This window comes from Anomaloglossus baeobatrachus, chromosome 3, assembly GCF_048569485.1.
Source record: "Anomaloglossus baeobatrachus isolate aAnoBae1 chromosome 3, aAnoBae1.hap1, whole genome shotgun sequence".
NCBI lineage: Eukaryota > Metazoa > Chordata > Amphibia > Anura > Aromobatidae > Anomaloglossus > Anomaloglossus baeobatrachus.
Window position 1 is genome coordinate 463,835,949 of NC_134355.1, and position 14,718 is coordinate 463,850,666.

The following is a 14,718-nucleotide window of genomic DNA, read 5'->3' on the forward strand; positions in this document are numbered from 1 at the left end:
TGCTATATGCCCTTTTCCTGCTATATGCCCTTTTCCTGCTATATGCCCTTTTCCTGCTATATGCCCTTTTCCTGCTATATGCCCTTATCCTGCTATATGCCCTTATCCTGCTAAATAGCCCCTATCCTGCTCATAATATGCCCTCATCCTGCTATATACCCCCATCCTGGTATATGGCCTGTATCCTATGGTACAGAAAAAATATGAACATTTATACTCAACCTTTCCTCACTCCAGTAGCATCGCTCGTCTTCCTGTCTATGTCAGCAGCAGCGCCGCTGACCTGTGTGGAGCCGTTCCTCTGCAGCATTGCGATGTCCTCCTGTCTGCCGGCTCGCTGATGTGTGTGGAGACTAGTGGTGCGCACAGGGATGACGCCATCCCTGTGCTCATTGTTCTCTACACAGATGAGCTGGCTGGCAGACAGGAGGACATTGGGATGCTGTAGGGCAGGGTTCCCCAACTCCAGTCCTCGAGGGCCGCCAACAGTGCATGTTTTCAGGATTTCCTTAGCATTGCATGGGTGTTGGAATCATCAACTGTGCAGGTGATTAAATGATCACATGTGCAATACTAAGGAAATCCTGAAAACATGCACTGTTGGCGGCCCTTGAGGACTAGAATTGGGGACCCATGCTGTAGGGCAACGGTGACTGGTGAGTATACCATACTTATTCACTGCCCCCCCGGGCAGATGATGTGCGGAAGGGCAGTGAATATAGCCGCACATGATCACTCCAGGCTGTAGTTGCCAGGGGTGATCATGCGGGCCGGTTCTTTACTATGTGCGCACCCCCCGCCCATCACCCCGCCCACCTGTCAGTGCAGGCTTCACCGCTGAGAGATAATGTGCTGAAGGATGCATGCATATGAAATGAGCGGGCCTGCTCGTGCCGCCGATGACCCGTTCTACCGCAGCACCCTCATTCCCCGCAGCCCTACATTCAGACTATAACACACACCCCCCACTTCCCCCCCAACATTTGGGGGGTAAAAAGTGCGTCTTCTAGTCCGAAAAATATGGTACGTTTTTTTCTTTTTTTGGTTAGTTGGCTCTCAAGCCTATACAGCTTGGAGTAGGACAACATGTTTAAAAAGTATCATGTGATCAAAATACTCATTTGCCTAATAATTCTGTACACTTTGTACTTCTGGGGCCAGCTCATTTATCTTCATGCATGAGCACGGCTCCCCCCCCACCGATAGTTCTGGTCTCTCGTCTCTGGTTGCAGTCAGACAGCACCCCCGTCCTGTGTGATAGCGTGTCTGACTGTTTTCAGTCAGAGGCGCTGTCTGCATTTAGATTGGTGTAAAAAAAATTAAATTGGGAATGGGTCCCTCCATATTATGAAGCCCAGCCATGATAAAGCATACAGCTACAGGCTGCAGCCCTCAGCTGTGCTAGTTATCTGGGCAGTGTATCAAAATATGAAGAACCGCATGCATTTTTTTTTTTTTTAATTAGTTAAATAAGTTATTTTAAAAAACAGTGTGCGGTCCGCGCAATTTTGAAACCCAGCCATGATAAAGCCAGCAGTTGGAAGCTGGTATTCTCAGGCTCGGGATGTACATGGTTATTGGGGCCCCCCAAACCTAAAAATAGCAGCCTGCAACCATCCAAGATTATCACATCCATTAGATGCGACAATCCAGGAACTTTACCCGACTCATCTCGATTACCCTGGTGCGGTGGCAATCGATGTAATAAGGGGTTTATAACTGCCTCACAGCTGTTACTAAGCCCTAGATTAGTAATGGGGAGGGTCTATGAGACTTCCCCCATTACTAATCTGTAAGTGAAAAAAAATAAACACAAACACTGAAAAAACCTTTATTTGAAATAAAATAGAGACACACTAAGGCTTAGTGGCAGTTGTGAGCTGTTATTAACCCCTTATTACGCCAATTAGCCAGCTCATCCCAATTGCCCTGGTGCGGTGGCAAGGTGCTGAGATTGTTGCATCTAATGAATGCAACAATCCTTGATTGCTGCAGGCTGCTAATTTTAGGCTGGGGGGGGGGGGGGCAATAAACATGGGTCTCCCCAGCCTGAAAATACCAAATGGCAGCTTTATCATGGCTGGGTATGAAAATTAGGGGGGGAACGCACGCCAGTTTTTTTAAATTTAAGTTTTCTTTTTAAAAAGCCACATGAGGTCTCTCTTATTTTGAGACACAGCCAAGATAAGCGCATGTCTGGGGGCTGCAGCCTGTAGCCGTATGATTTATCTGTGCTGCGTATCATAATATGGGGGGACCCTAGTCTGATTTTTTTTGTTTTTATTTTTACAGCAGTATAGACACACACACATATTGTCTCTGATTTCAGTCAGACTTATTCCCCACCCTGTGTGACAGCCTCTGACTGCTTTCAATCAGATGCGGGGACTGCTGGTGGGCGGGGGAAACAGTGCATATGTGTGAGGTTAATGAGCGGCCCCGGATGTAGTGTTACTCTGTAAGTATAACTTGCTTGCTCCAATTCTTCTATCCCTTCTACCACCATTTATAAGTTTCTGATTTTATGTCCCCAGAGACTTATATGGGAACTAGTGTTCGGCCAGAGATCTGGGATCAAATCCAGGATTTGGGTTTTTTGTTTTTTTTTTATTAAATACCCGGTTGGAGCCGCAGATCCCGGATATCTGCGAGTCCACCCATCACTAGTTTTAAATTATTTATCATTTGCTCTTTTGTATTTAACACGAGTGGTCTATGCAAAAAAGCTGTTTCACTTAATTCATTTTTTTCAGTTGATATTCCACATTATATACTTATTGTTATTGCCACCAATAAAGTTTGAGCAGAACAGTATATACTCCTTGCTAAAACTATCAACAGATTAAAAATGTTTTCTTCTAATGTTAGCTATTATTGCCATAGGTTTTGTGTTTTTTTCTTCTAATGTACTTAACCGGATTTTGGGATGATTCTTCATTTATAGGGAACACAATTGTTTTGTCTTTGTTGCAGGGAACCACGGAAAATAATTTTATTTCGAGGTGCCACGGGTCTAGGTTTCAACATTGTTGGTGGTGAAGATGGTGAAGGAATCTTTATCTCCTTTATCCTTGCAGGGGGTCCTGCCGATTTAAGTGGAGAGCTCAGGAAAGGGGACCGTATTATGTCGGTATGTTTTAGTTATTAACATTTTTGCAGTGTTCCCTGGCTATATCTTGCATAATACTTGATTGTACATCCAAATCACATTCTATATCCTAAAGAGCAGGTGTATAATTTGAGCCCTGAGATTGCCAGCCAGAAACTGTGATATGTGGACACCTACCGTATTTTTCGCTTTATAAGACGCACCGGAATATAAGACGCACCCCAAACTTAGACATAAAAAAGGTAAAAAAAAGAAAAATGGGGTCCGTCTTATACTCCGGTGTTCTCTTACCGGAGGGGGGCAGCAGTGGTGGTGAAGCGGGGTCACAGGAGGCACAGGTTGTGCTGGCAGGCGCGGCAGGTCAGTGGCAGCGGGGTCCGTGGTTGCAGGTGCCGTGGTTGCAGGCGCGGTGGCGTCCGCGGTGGCAGGATCCGTGGGGTCCGTGGTGGCGGCAGCAGCCGTGGCGTGTGAGCCGTGCAGCAGGCCGGTGCAGTGAGTGTCCGCGGTCCCGGTTCAGTGGTGGCAGCGGCGGCGGCAACTGCTCAGTGGTGGCAGCGGCAGGGACTGCTCAGTGGTGGCGTGTGTCCGCGGTCCCGGTTCAGTGGTGGCAGCGGCGGCGGCGGCTCAGTGGTGGGAGCGGCGGCAACTGCTCAGTGGTGGCAGCGGCAGGGACTGCTCAGTGGTGGCGTGTGTCCGCGGTCCCGGTTCAGTGGTGGCAGCGGCGGCTCAGTAGTGGGAGCGGCGGCGACGGCTCAGTGGTGGAGTGTGTCCGCGGTCCCGATTCAAGTAATGGCGCCCGGAGCGACGCATGCGCAGATGGAGCTCTCATCCAAGGGCTCCATCTGCGCACGCGCTGACTCCCGGAGCAGCGCGTGCGCAGATGGAGCTCTCATCCAAGAGCTCCACCGGCGCCATCATTTGAAAGTGGGACCGCGGACAACTGGTAAGCTGCACAGCCGCCCGCCCCGCATGCACAGAGTGGCAGCCAGCAGGCTGCCCGCCCACCCCGCGTACAAGCCGCCGGGTACCTGTGCTTGCGTGCGGTGGCAGCCGGGTACCCATGGCTGTGTGCGGGCGGCAGATGGGTGACTGTGTGAGGGCGGCAGCCGAGTACCTGCACGGGCACCCGACTGCCGCTCGCACACAGCACCCGGCTGCCGCCCGCACACAGCCATGGGTACCCGTCTGCCACCGCATGCAAGCACAGGTACCTGGCTGCCGACCCCACACAGCACCCGCTGCCGCCCGTACACAGCCACGGGTACCGGCTGCCGCTGCATGCAAGTACAGGTACCCGGGCGCTTGCATGCAGCCACAGGCACCCGCCCGATCGCCTCAGACAGGACCCCCCCCCCCCCCGCTACCGCTTTATAAGACGCACCCCCCATTTTCCTCCCAAAATTTGGGGAGGAAAAGTGCGTCTTATAAAGCGAAAAATACGGTAAGTAGAACAGCTGCAGGGACTGGGTGTGTAAAGCTAACTACTTAGAGCACAGAAGAAAAGCAGCCACACATAATTCATATGTACTAAAGGATTTGTTATCTGTGATTTTCTGTGACCGGTGATTTTTTTTCTGTTAGCTAGACCTGTTTTTTCAGCTCAGAGTTGTATCACACATAGTCAGCTTCCGGCTGTGATGTGTGAAGAACTATTTTAACCCAAATTGTTGAAATCTCTAGCTTTATCCTCCTCTGTCAGTCTGATGGCTTTATAGCAGTGCATGGAGACTGGAAAACTAACACAACCCTGTAGTGCTCAGCGAGGAAGAGAGATTCCTTTACATATGACAGCCTGTGCTGACTGAGGTATGTGTGATGCAGCTCGTCAGTTGACACACAAGTTTTGGGAGCTAAATATCTTCCATCTGCAGCCCCTATTAACACTTGACTAGGACATGCCGCACTTGGAATTATACCAGGAACACCATTTGATCTCTAGGAGAACCCCTTTTAACTGCATTGTTTATTTTGTTTACAGTGAATTAGGCATTTCATTGAAAGTTTCCTTCTTTCCAAATATCTTCTACTGGTGTACTGGTGAATGGTTTCTTTAAATCTTGTACATGCCTCAACTAATAAACAGAAATTTTGCAGGTTGATTTTATCAGTCATGAACATAGTGGTGTAAGGGATTAAAGTATGGATTTAATTTTGCCCTAGGACAGGAGATGGCAACTGTGTCACTCACAAATAGAAAGTAGATCAATCTAACAGAATGGCAAATGTAATGGGAAGTTGCACTGTGTGATGCTTTTGTTGTAACCATAAAAATACCAAATGCAATGCAAGTGAATGCGCTGCTATACATGCATATATTCATACAACTACAAAGCGGTAAGATATGGTTTACTTAAAGGGTTTGTCCACTACAAAAACATGTACTTGCATCCCAGATAGTTAGTTATTTTTTGTGACTATTAAAGCTAATGTCACGTAATTTTCTGGAGACGAATCTGTAAACAGCTAATCATTTATGTGGCCATAGGGGGGGTATTTTATTAAAACATATGTAGGCGTATTGTGCTATATAAAAAAAAAATTACAAGGAGTGCCGATGTCACATCCGCACCAATCTGATATTGATGACCTTTCCTAAGGTTAAGTAATCAGTATGAAAATACTGGACAAACCTGGAATTGATCAAGTGTCCAGGACCCTAAAACCCATTGTACATGGACTGCTCATGTAAATATGTCTATTATGCGCTGCCGGTTAATAAAGATTTTTCAGGGTTTTTTTTTTTTTTTGTTTTTGTTTCATAAACTTGAATATGGCTTTGTTTACTGCTATTCTGACACTTATAATGTGGTGCTATGACCTTTTATTCCTAATCTCATAGGTAAATGGTGTTGATCTTCGAGCAGCAACTCATGAACAAGCAGCAGCAGCTCTGAAAAATGCTGGTCAAACTGTGACAATTATTGCACAATACCGTCCAGAAGGTAAGCAGTGTTATTGTTTTGCTTTTTTAATTCCTGAATAAAAAAAACAATGTAATTCTTGAATTTAAAGATTGCTAATTGCCTTGTTTTTCAGACTATTAAGACACACTGAACCAAAAGACGCACCTAAGTTTTAGAGGCAATAAATAGGGAAAAAAAAATAGAAGTAAAATGTGGTCATGATGCACTGTTATGGGGGATCTGCTGCTGACACAGTGACACTGTTATGGGGGTAATGTTCCCTAATTCTGTACTAATGTCCCCCATCCTAGGCCCTTTCCTGGTATATATGCCCCTAATCCTGGTATTTATAATCCCCATCATGGGCCCATCCTGGTATATATGCCTCCCCTAATGCCATACACATAAAAAATTAAAGAATTCTACTCCCCTTCTATCCGCTCTATCGATGCGCAGCCTCCTCTCCTGATGCTAGCAACTGACTTTGGCATGTAAGCGGGGCAGTGCATGACGTCAATGCAACGTGTTCCCAGTTACACACAGGCATCAGCTGCCGGCTATTCTAAAATGAATATTCACACTTCCCATTTTCTTTAATAGTGGACACACTATCACCCCAGTAGCTGTAGTAAGCTAGCTGCACTAGCTTAAGCACCAAGAGGCGTGTGGGATTATGGGCTTGGCGAGCAGTGAATATTAATTTTCTTTAATAGCGGTCACTTGTGTTAACCTCAGCCACCGGCTTCCTGCAGCGACGACTCTGCTCCTACCTCCTGCGTCACACTGCACCGCCCTTCCTCCCCCACAGCAAGCCAGGCATATCTGGACTATAAAATACACTCCCCACTTTCCTCCCAAATTTTGGGTGGAAAAAGTACGTCTTATAGTCTGAAAAATACAGTAGGTCTCCTTAATATAATTCTACACATTTAAAGTATGTTGCTGTTGAAGGATCATAGTGCTGACACAGCCATACAGAGTTTAGTCCATGTTGCCCGTTATAGTTATTCAGCCTGGCCATTGATGTTTAGTAACATTAGGCAACAAACAAACCACCTTTCAGAAAATTTCTTTCTGCGAGAGTCTTTTAGGCTAGACCAAAAAAAATCACAGCAAGCTTCATTTCAAACCATGACGGCGTGGGATTAGTCAGACTAAAATTAATATTTTCATTTTCCCCCGACGATCAAGCATTGTGATTGAAATAATTTTCATCATCTTAAATATGTATGTGCTGCCATACCGAGTTATTTTAGTTTTGGGTTTGTTTTTTTTTTTTATTTTTTTTTTAACACAAACTTTATTTCAATTCTCAAATTTCACACACCGGCAATGCCTGATATAGAAAGTATAAACAACACATACCGTATTTTTCGGACCATAAGACGCACTTTTTTTCCCCCAAATGTTGGGGGAAAGTTGGGGGTGCGTCTTATGGTCTGACTGTGGCTGCGGGGAATGAGGTGCTGCGGTGGAGCGGGTCATCGGGGGCACGAGCAGGCTGTAGCAGCCTGCTGTGACCACGTGTGCCCGCTCATTACATATGCACGCCCATCCTCCCGCCCATTTCTCAGCGCAGAAGCCGGCGCTGACAGGTGGGCGGGAGGACGAGCGGGGACGCGCGCATAGTAAAGAGCCGGTCCGCATGATCACCCCTGGCAATTACAGCCTGGAGTGATCATGTGCGGCTGTATTCACTGCTCCCCGCGCGTCGTCATGATCAGCGCGGGGTGCAGTGAATCTGTGCACTCACCCATCCCCGTGTGTGGAGCCGTTCCCCTGCAGCACGCGATGTCTTCCTGTCTGTGCCGGTCAGCTGATCGGCACAGACAGGAAGACATCGCGTGCTGCAGGGGAACGGCTACACACACACACACACACACACACACACACACACACACACACACACACACACACACACACACACACACACACACACACACACACGTCTGTGGTGCAGAGAGGAAGATGATCGGCTGCAGGGAGTGAGGAAAAGGTGAGTATAAACGTTTGTTTTTTTTTCTCTGTGCTATAGGATACAGGCCATATACCAGGATGGTATATGAGCAGGATGGGAGAGTAAATGAGCAGGAGGGATGGGGGGGTATATGAACAGGATGGGGGTATATGAGCAGGATGGATGGGGGGTATATGAACAGGATGGGGGGAATATGAACAGGATGGGGGAATATGAATAGGATGGGGGAATATGAGCAGGATGGGGGTTTATAGCAGGATGATATACAAGGCAGGAGGATCATTACTAGGATGGGGTACCTTAGTAGAGAATTTGGGGACATTACCCCCATAAAAGGTGTCAGCAGCAGATCCTCGCCCCATAACAGTGTGTCATGACCACATTTTTTTGCTTAGTTTTATTTTCCTCCTCTAAAACCAGGGTGCGTCTTATAGTCCGGTGCGTCTTATAGTCCGAAAAATACGGTACCTTCCCTGCTTTTGAGGATTTTCAACCTCTTAAAACTGCATTACCAATCCTTAAAGCAACCTTTATTGTATAACCTATAAACTGTTAATGTTACCACCAGTACACTCATTCCACTACTTTTGCCACACTCGCGAGGCTCCCATGTATAGCAGTGCATTTGCATCCACCTCCTATATAAGAACCGTTAATTTCCCTAGGGTACCCTGAATATCCTCCAGAAGGTACCATTCCGTGTATGTGAAGGGCAAAACTATGAACTTTGATATTTCTGTATATTATAACATAACATCACTTCCTCCTCATTTTCGCTGTTGGTCATGGAAAACTCTTCCCACCATTCTTTTAATGTCTTATGAAACTTGCTGTCCCAAAGTAAGAAAGCTGGAAACTGCCAAATATAATCCACCCCCCTCTGAATTTTTTCTAGCACATTAACCGATACCGAACTGTGATCTGAAATTACCACATTTTCAACCTCCGCACCCTCTTATCCTTCGCACTAGATTTTGGCTGACGAGAACATGGTCGATTCTTGACCATGCATCATGTGGATGTGCGTAATGGGTATATTCACAGTCATGTGGGTGATGTAGCCTCCAGCTATCCTGGGTTTTTGTATCTTCCAGAAGCTTTTTCATCAAACCCTCTACCCTGCTCCCCTGACCCCCTGTATTGAAATCCCTTACCACCACCTTATTTTGTGCCGTGTCTGCCAAGATTTTGTTTGTAATATAAGAGAAGAATGGGTTCTGATCAACATTTGGCGCGTAAATGTTATATATACTGAAGTCACCCAATGGGCTTGTGATATTAAGATGGATATATCTCCCCACTTCATCAATATCCTGGGATACCACTGTATGGTTGAAATGCTTGTTAATTAGTATCAACACCCCTGCTTTCCGTCCCGCAGATTCTGACCCTTAAACACCACCCACAGTTTGTTCATACGGAAGAAATTTCTCTGACTCAAGTGTCTCCTGAAGCATAGCTATATCCACCTTTAGTCTCTTCAGATGGCGCAAGACCATCATTCGTTTGTGTGCTGACCTTTAGCCCCTTCATGTTTCAGGTTACGATTTTAACCATTTTCAAAAACCCCTTCAGATTTCAAACCTCTGTCTCCCGAGGTGACCCTATTGTAGCGAGTGTAACTACAACCCCCCAACATGAGTGTTCTGGTATTGTACATATATCAAACCTAACATCAAAATGAGCCCACAAACCAAGAGCTCCAAACCTTCCCTCACCCTGGAAATTAACACTTTACAGATGACTTCCCTTTTTACTGTGATCTTCCTCCATCCCCTTCACCTTCCCAGTCAAATAAACAAATGTTGAGTTATCAAACTGGATGGAACTAGACAGTTCTGTCTTACCCCGATGGATCTTGTCTCATATAAAAAAAAGCTGTACACACTTGGAGAGAAGAAAGATGAAGATGCGAAACGAGGGGAGAAAGGAGAGAGCCAGAGAAGAAAGGAGGGATATGGGACCCAGGAAAGGAAAGAGTGAGAGGGAAAGAAAAAAAGAAAAAAAAAAAAAAAGAGGGGGGGTCACAAAGGGTAGAGGAGGAGCACAACAAAGATGGTCAGCAATGCTCCATGCATCCCCCTTCCCATGTAGCACCCCCATCATCCCCAGGACAGAGTTATAGTCTAACTATCTGTTGGACCCTTCCATGGAGCCCTTCTCCCCTGCTTCCCGGGCTTGTTTGTGGTCGGCCTTTGCTCCTTAGGTCTACCCGAGTGTCAATGTCCCCGATCCTCCTCGATGCTTGTCCAGTCGCTACGTAGTCTGGCTTGCTCCTGCTGCTCACTCCCTTAAGGTGGCATGCGAGGAGCAACCGCACTGCCACCCAGTCTGTCTTTGCTCCTGTTCGGGATCTACCCCCAGTTTCTCCTCCGCTTCAGTGGGGTCTTTGAATGTAAAAAAAGGATCCATCCTGTTTTCTCACTTTCAGCAGTGCTGGATAAAAGAGTTAAAATGAAATGTTCTTGCAGTGTATTGCATACTTTTTTGAATGCCTTTTTTACGCGTTACTTTTGCCGAGTAATTTCCAAATATTAACACTTTGTGCTTGTATGCGTAAAGGGGTCCTAAATGCCCGAAGGATTTCCTCTTAATCTTTGTATTCCAAATATTTCACTATAACTTGTCGTGACTTATTTTCCTCTATGCCCTTCTCTCTGTGTAGGACTCTTTTGATTTCTCACGGGGCCCACTCTGAGCGTTCTCACCACTCTGCACTTATGGGTTAATCCCAGCACTTCAGGAGGCTCGGCCTCGTAGATACTGTCCAAGTGCTTTGCTGAGATGGAGTATGGAGTAAGCCCACGAGCCTCAAGTTGCTCTTTCTGGAGCCACGCTCTAGGTCATCCAGCTTCTCCTTCATTATTGTGCCCCCACCTCCATGTCGTGCAGCTGACCCTGCAGCACCGGTATTTTATCCTCCACATCCGAATCTCTGTTCTGCTTCTCATATTCTCATATTATGACTCACTGCTGGGAGAGCTGCTACTGCAGGGGGGGGCATCGCTGTCTGTATTGTAGCTGCCAGGGACTCTTTTTTTTTTTTTTTTTTTTTTTTTTTTTTTTTAAGGGTAAGCAAACATGGCGAGTAATAAGGAGCCAGTTGAATGCGATAAAAAAATTGCATTCCACTCGGACCAATATGTTATGGGGAAGCGTTTTTGTGTTTTTTTCCTTTCTCCGCCCGAATTGTACCGAGTAAACAATCACAGCATGCTGCAGGTGGAATGCAATCCTGTTAAGCTCGCACCCGTTCAAGTCTATGGGCGCAAGAGAAACATTGCATTGCACTCGCATTACAGCGGAGTGCAATGCGATTCTCACATCAGCCGGAAATGGGGAGATAAATCCCCCCCCCTCTTCCTTTGCAGCGTTGGCCCTCCTCTCCACAGGTGTGGTCTGATCGCAGGATCGGACCACAGTCGCATGACACTCTGGTCCCGCTGTGCTGCGAGCGTGAGCCGAGTGTCCTACGAGCACTTGCACTAATCCACATGTGGCCCCAGCCTAACTCTCCTGCCAAGTGAGCTGCCAGTTCACTGGCTAAGTGGGTGTAATCGATCTGCTGACCCAGGTCTTTGGTTGTCTCTCTGTCCCCGGGTCCTGCGCAGCACCCTCCTCCTCAATCTCCCGCTGGTCACCTCCCTGGTGTTCTTCCCGCAGCATGCCCGGTGCTATCTGGGCCATCTGCTCCAGCTTCCTCTTCGCCGCTGCCTGGGATCCAGCAGTCTTTTCTCTGCTCTGCAGCAGGTACTGCTCCATGCACCGGAGCTACCCAACCTCCTATGGCTCTGATCTCAAAGTCTCCAGGTTGTGCACGCTCTGTAACGTCGGTCTGTGGCTGGGGATGATGTGGAGCTCAGTCTCCTGCACCCTTACATCACAGCGCCGGAACTGGCATCCGTTATTTTAGTTTTAAACTTTGTCTTGCAGTCAAGTCTGATTCTAGATTTGGGCAGTAACATTACCTTTTATTCCCAGATAATATTGCCCCTGACTCTATACTAAATTGGTCATCTCCAATTTTCCTTTGCCCTGCAGTGCAAAAGCCTTGTCATGCTACCAATGACTAGCCAACTACTAGTGGTGATAAATTGATGGCGTTAAATTTATTGTATGCTGAAAAACAAGGTGATTTTAATTTCATCTAATAGTTGTGTACCTTCTTAGAACCACAGAGAATAACAAACTTTATTTTTTCATAAGTCAACAGCAGAAGTGTAAATAAGAAACTTTGTAATATATTAAATTAGAAAAATGCATCTCTTTTCTCTTAGGCTGCGTGCCCACGATCAGTGTTTGCAGCGTTTTGGATGCAGCGTGCTTCTACAGTACGAGCATAGTGGATGGATTTCTAGAAATCCCGTGCCCATTGTGCTTGTTTTTTTCCGTAGCAAACACTGACCTGTGGTGCGTCTTTCCAGACTGCAGTATGTCAATTGTTTCCTGCGCAATTGCATGCGTCCTCCGTAGGGAGAACACAAGCGAGAGACCGCAGCGCACTGAACCCTGATCGTGGGTACAAGCAGCTGCGGTCTCCTTTGTTCTCCTGCAGAGGAGACTTGCGGACCCGCAGGTCAGGACCCGCTGTGTCTAGGACGCAATGAGTCCTGATTGTGGACACCCTTCTCTCCTGCTTTTATAATTTGCAATCAAATATTCTTCAAACCTGTCTTTATATCTGGCTTTAGTGAGGGATCAAATTACAGCTGCTGCCCATAAGTCTATGGGGAGGAGAGGGGAAGGAGCTGGAGGTAAAGAGACACAAATAACCACCTTAGCCTTCTAATAATTAGTTTGCAAAGGAGAACATTTAGATTATTATTATTAATATAATATTATAGCCCCATTTATTCCATGGCACCTGTACATGTGAAAAGAGGTATACATAATAGGGACAAGTGCAATAATCATGAATAATACAAGGCACAGACTGGTACAGGAGGAGAGACAAATTAAACATAATTTCACAGCAATTTTAAGATCTCAATGGGATTTAGATTGGGACTCATTGCTGCCACTTCAGAAATCCAAGGGCTTTTGTTTCCATCCGTTTTTGGGTGCTTTTTGAAGTATGTTTGAGGTCATTGTCCTGCTAGAAGACCCATGATCTAGGATGCAAACCTAGCTTTCTGACACTGGACACTACATTGTGACCCAAAACCCTTTGGTAGTCTTCAGATTTCATGATGCCTTGCACACAGTCAAGGTGCCCAGTGCCAGAGGCAGCAAAACAACTCCAAATCATTTTTCAACCTCCTCCATTTTTGGCTGCGGATACTTTTGTGCTTTTCTTTGTGAACCTCATTCCATTTTCGGTAAACAGTTGAATGATGTGCTTTACCAAAAAGCTCTATTTTGGTCTCATAGTTTGGATTGACAGTGATGCACCCTGAGCCTGCATTACAGCTTGAATTTTGTGGAAACTTGGTTGGGGCTGCTTATTAACCATCCGGACTATCCTGCGCTGCAACCTCTTATCAATTTTTTTCTCTGCCGTCCACGTCCAGGGAGATTAGATAATGTACCATGGGGTGTAAACTTTTCTATTTATATTGCACACCTTTGACAAAGGAACATCAAGATCTCTGGAGATGGATTGATAGCCTTGAGATTGTTTATATTTTTGAACAGTTTTGATTCTCAACTTCTCAGACAGTTCTGTTCACTTTTCTGTTCTCCATGTTTAGTGTGACATGCACAGACACACAATACAAAGATTAAGTCAACTTTTCCCTTTTTTATCTGGTTTCAAGTGTGATTTTCATATTGCCCACACTTACTTGCCACAGGTGAATTTGAACAAGTATTACATGTTTGAAACAAAGATGTTTACTCACAATTTTGCAAAGGTGCCAAAAATTTTGTCCAGCCCACTTTTAGGATTTTGCGTGAAGTTATGTCCACTTTGCCCTTTTTCTTTTTTTTTTTTTCCTCTTTCGAACATTCACAAAGTAAATGAATACATATATAAAACAAAACATATGTAATTGCAATAATAAGACGCACCCAAAATTAAAAAAAAAAAAGAAAAGGGGTCCATTTTATAATCCGGTGGTGTGGAGCAGGGTCAGAGGAGGCAGGGGCGGTGATGGAGTAGTGCGATGGTGAAGCAGGTGTCCCAGACGCTCGCTGCTCACTGCTTGAGGCAGGCAAGATCCAGAAACTGCTGTAGGCTGTGGGCCGCTGTGCTGGGGGTGGCAAGGTTAGGCAGGGGCCATCTTTAGGTCGGCGGTGCGTGCGCAGATGAGATATTTGTCGCTGACTCCAGGCGCCATTATTTTAAGCCACACCTTTGACTTAAGGATGGCCCCTGCCTCAGCAGCCCACAGCACCAGCAGCCCACAATGCCAGCGGCCCCCAGCACAGCAGCTGCTAGCATAGGGGCCACCAGCATTGCCCCTGCTACCCCTCTCCACCACCTCCCGGTAAGCTACATTCGGGTTATAAGACGCACCCCGCATTTTCCTTCCAAACCTTCGGGAGGAAAAGTGCGTCTTATAATCTGAAAAAATACAGTACTTCATTTTCTGAAACAATGTCAAGGGTGCCAACATTTAAACATTTATATAAGATTATCTCCGCACAGGAACATTTTTTTTTCTTTAATACACTCAATTGTGGAACTTATTTTTCCAAAATCTATTCATTAAAATGAACTTCGTTTGTGGGTAAACCCCTTCAAGGGGAAGCTCACACGGTTTGTGTAAATTTTAATGCACATTCTG

At 46.0% G+C, this 14,718-nt stretch overlaps 1 protein-coding gene across 22 annotated transcripts in view; it reads left to right on the plus strand.

The window, feature by feature from the left end:
- DLG1 (discs large MAGUK scaffold protein 1) overlaps positions 1 to 14,718 on the plus strand; it is a 280,537-nt gene that overhangs the window by 215,775 nt on the left and 50,044 nt on the right. For all 22 annotated transcript variants that reach the window (XM_075340530.1, XM_075340529.1, XM_075340531.1 and 19 more), the window contains 2 exons: positions 2,974 to 3,130; positions 5,949 to 6,051. In XM_075340530.1, coding sequence (XP_075196645.1) covers positions 2,974 to 3,130; positions 5,949 to 6,051 — 260 coding nt within the window. The remainder of the gene's footprint in view (positions 1 to 2,973; positions 3,131 to 5,948; positions 6,052 to 14,718) is intronic.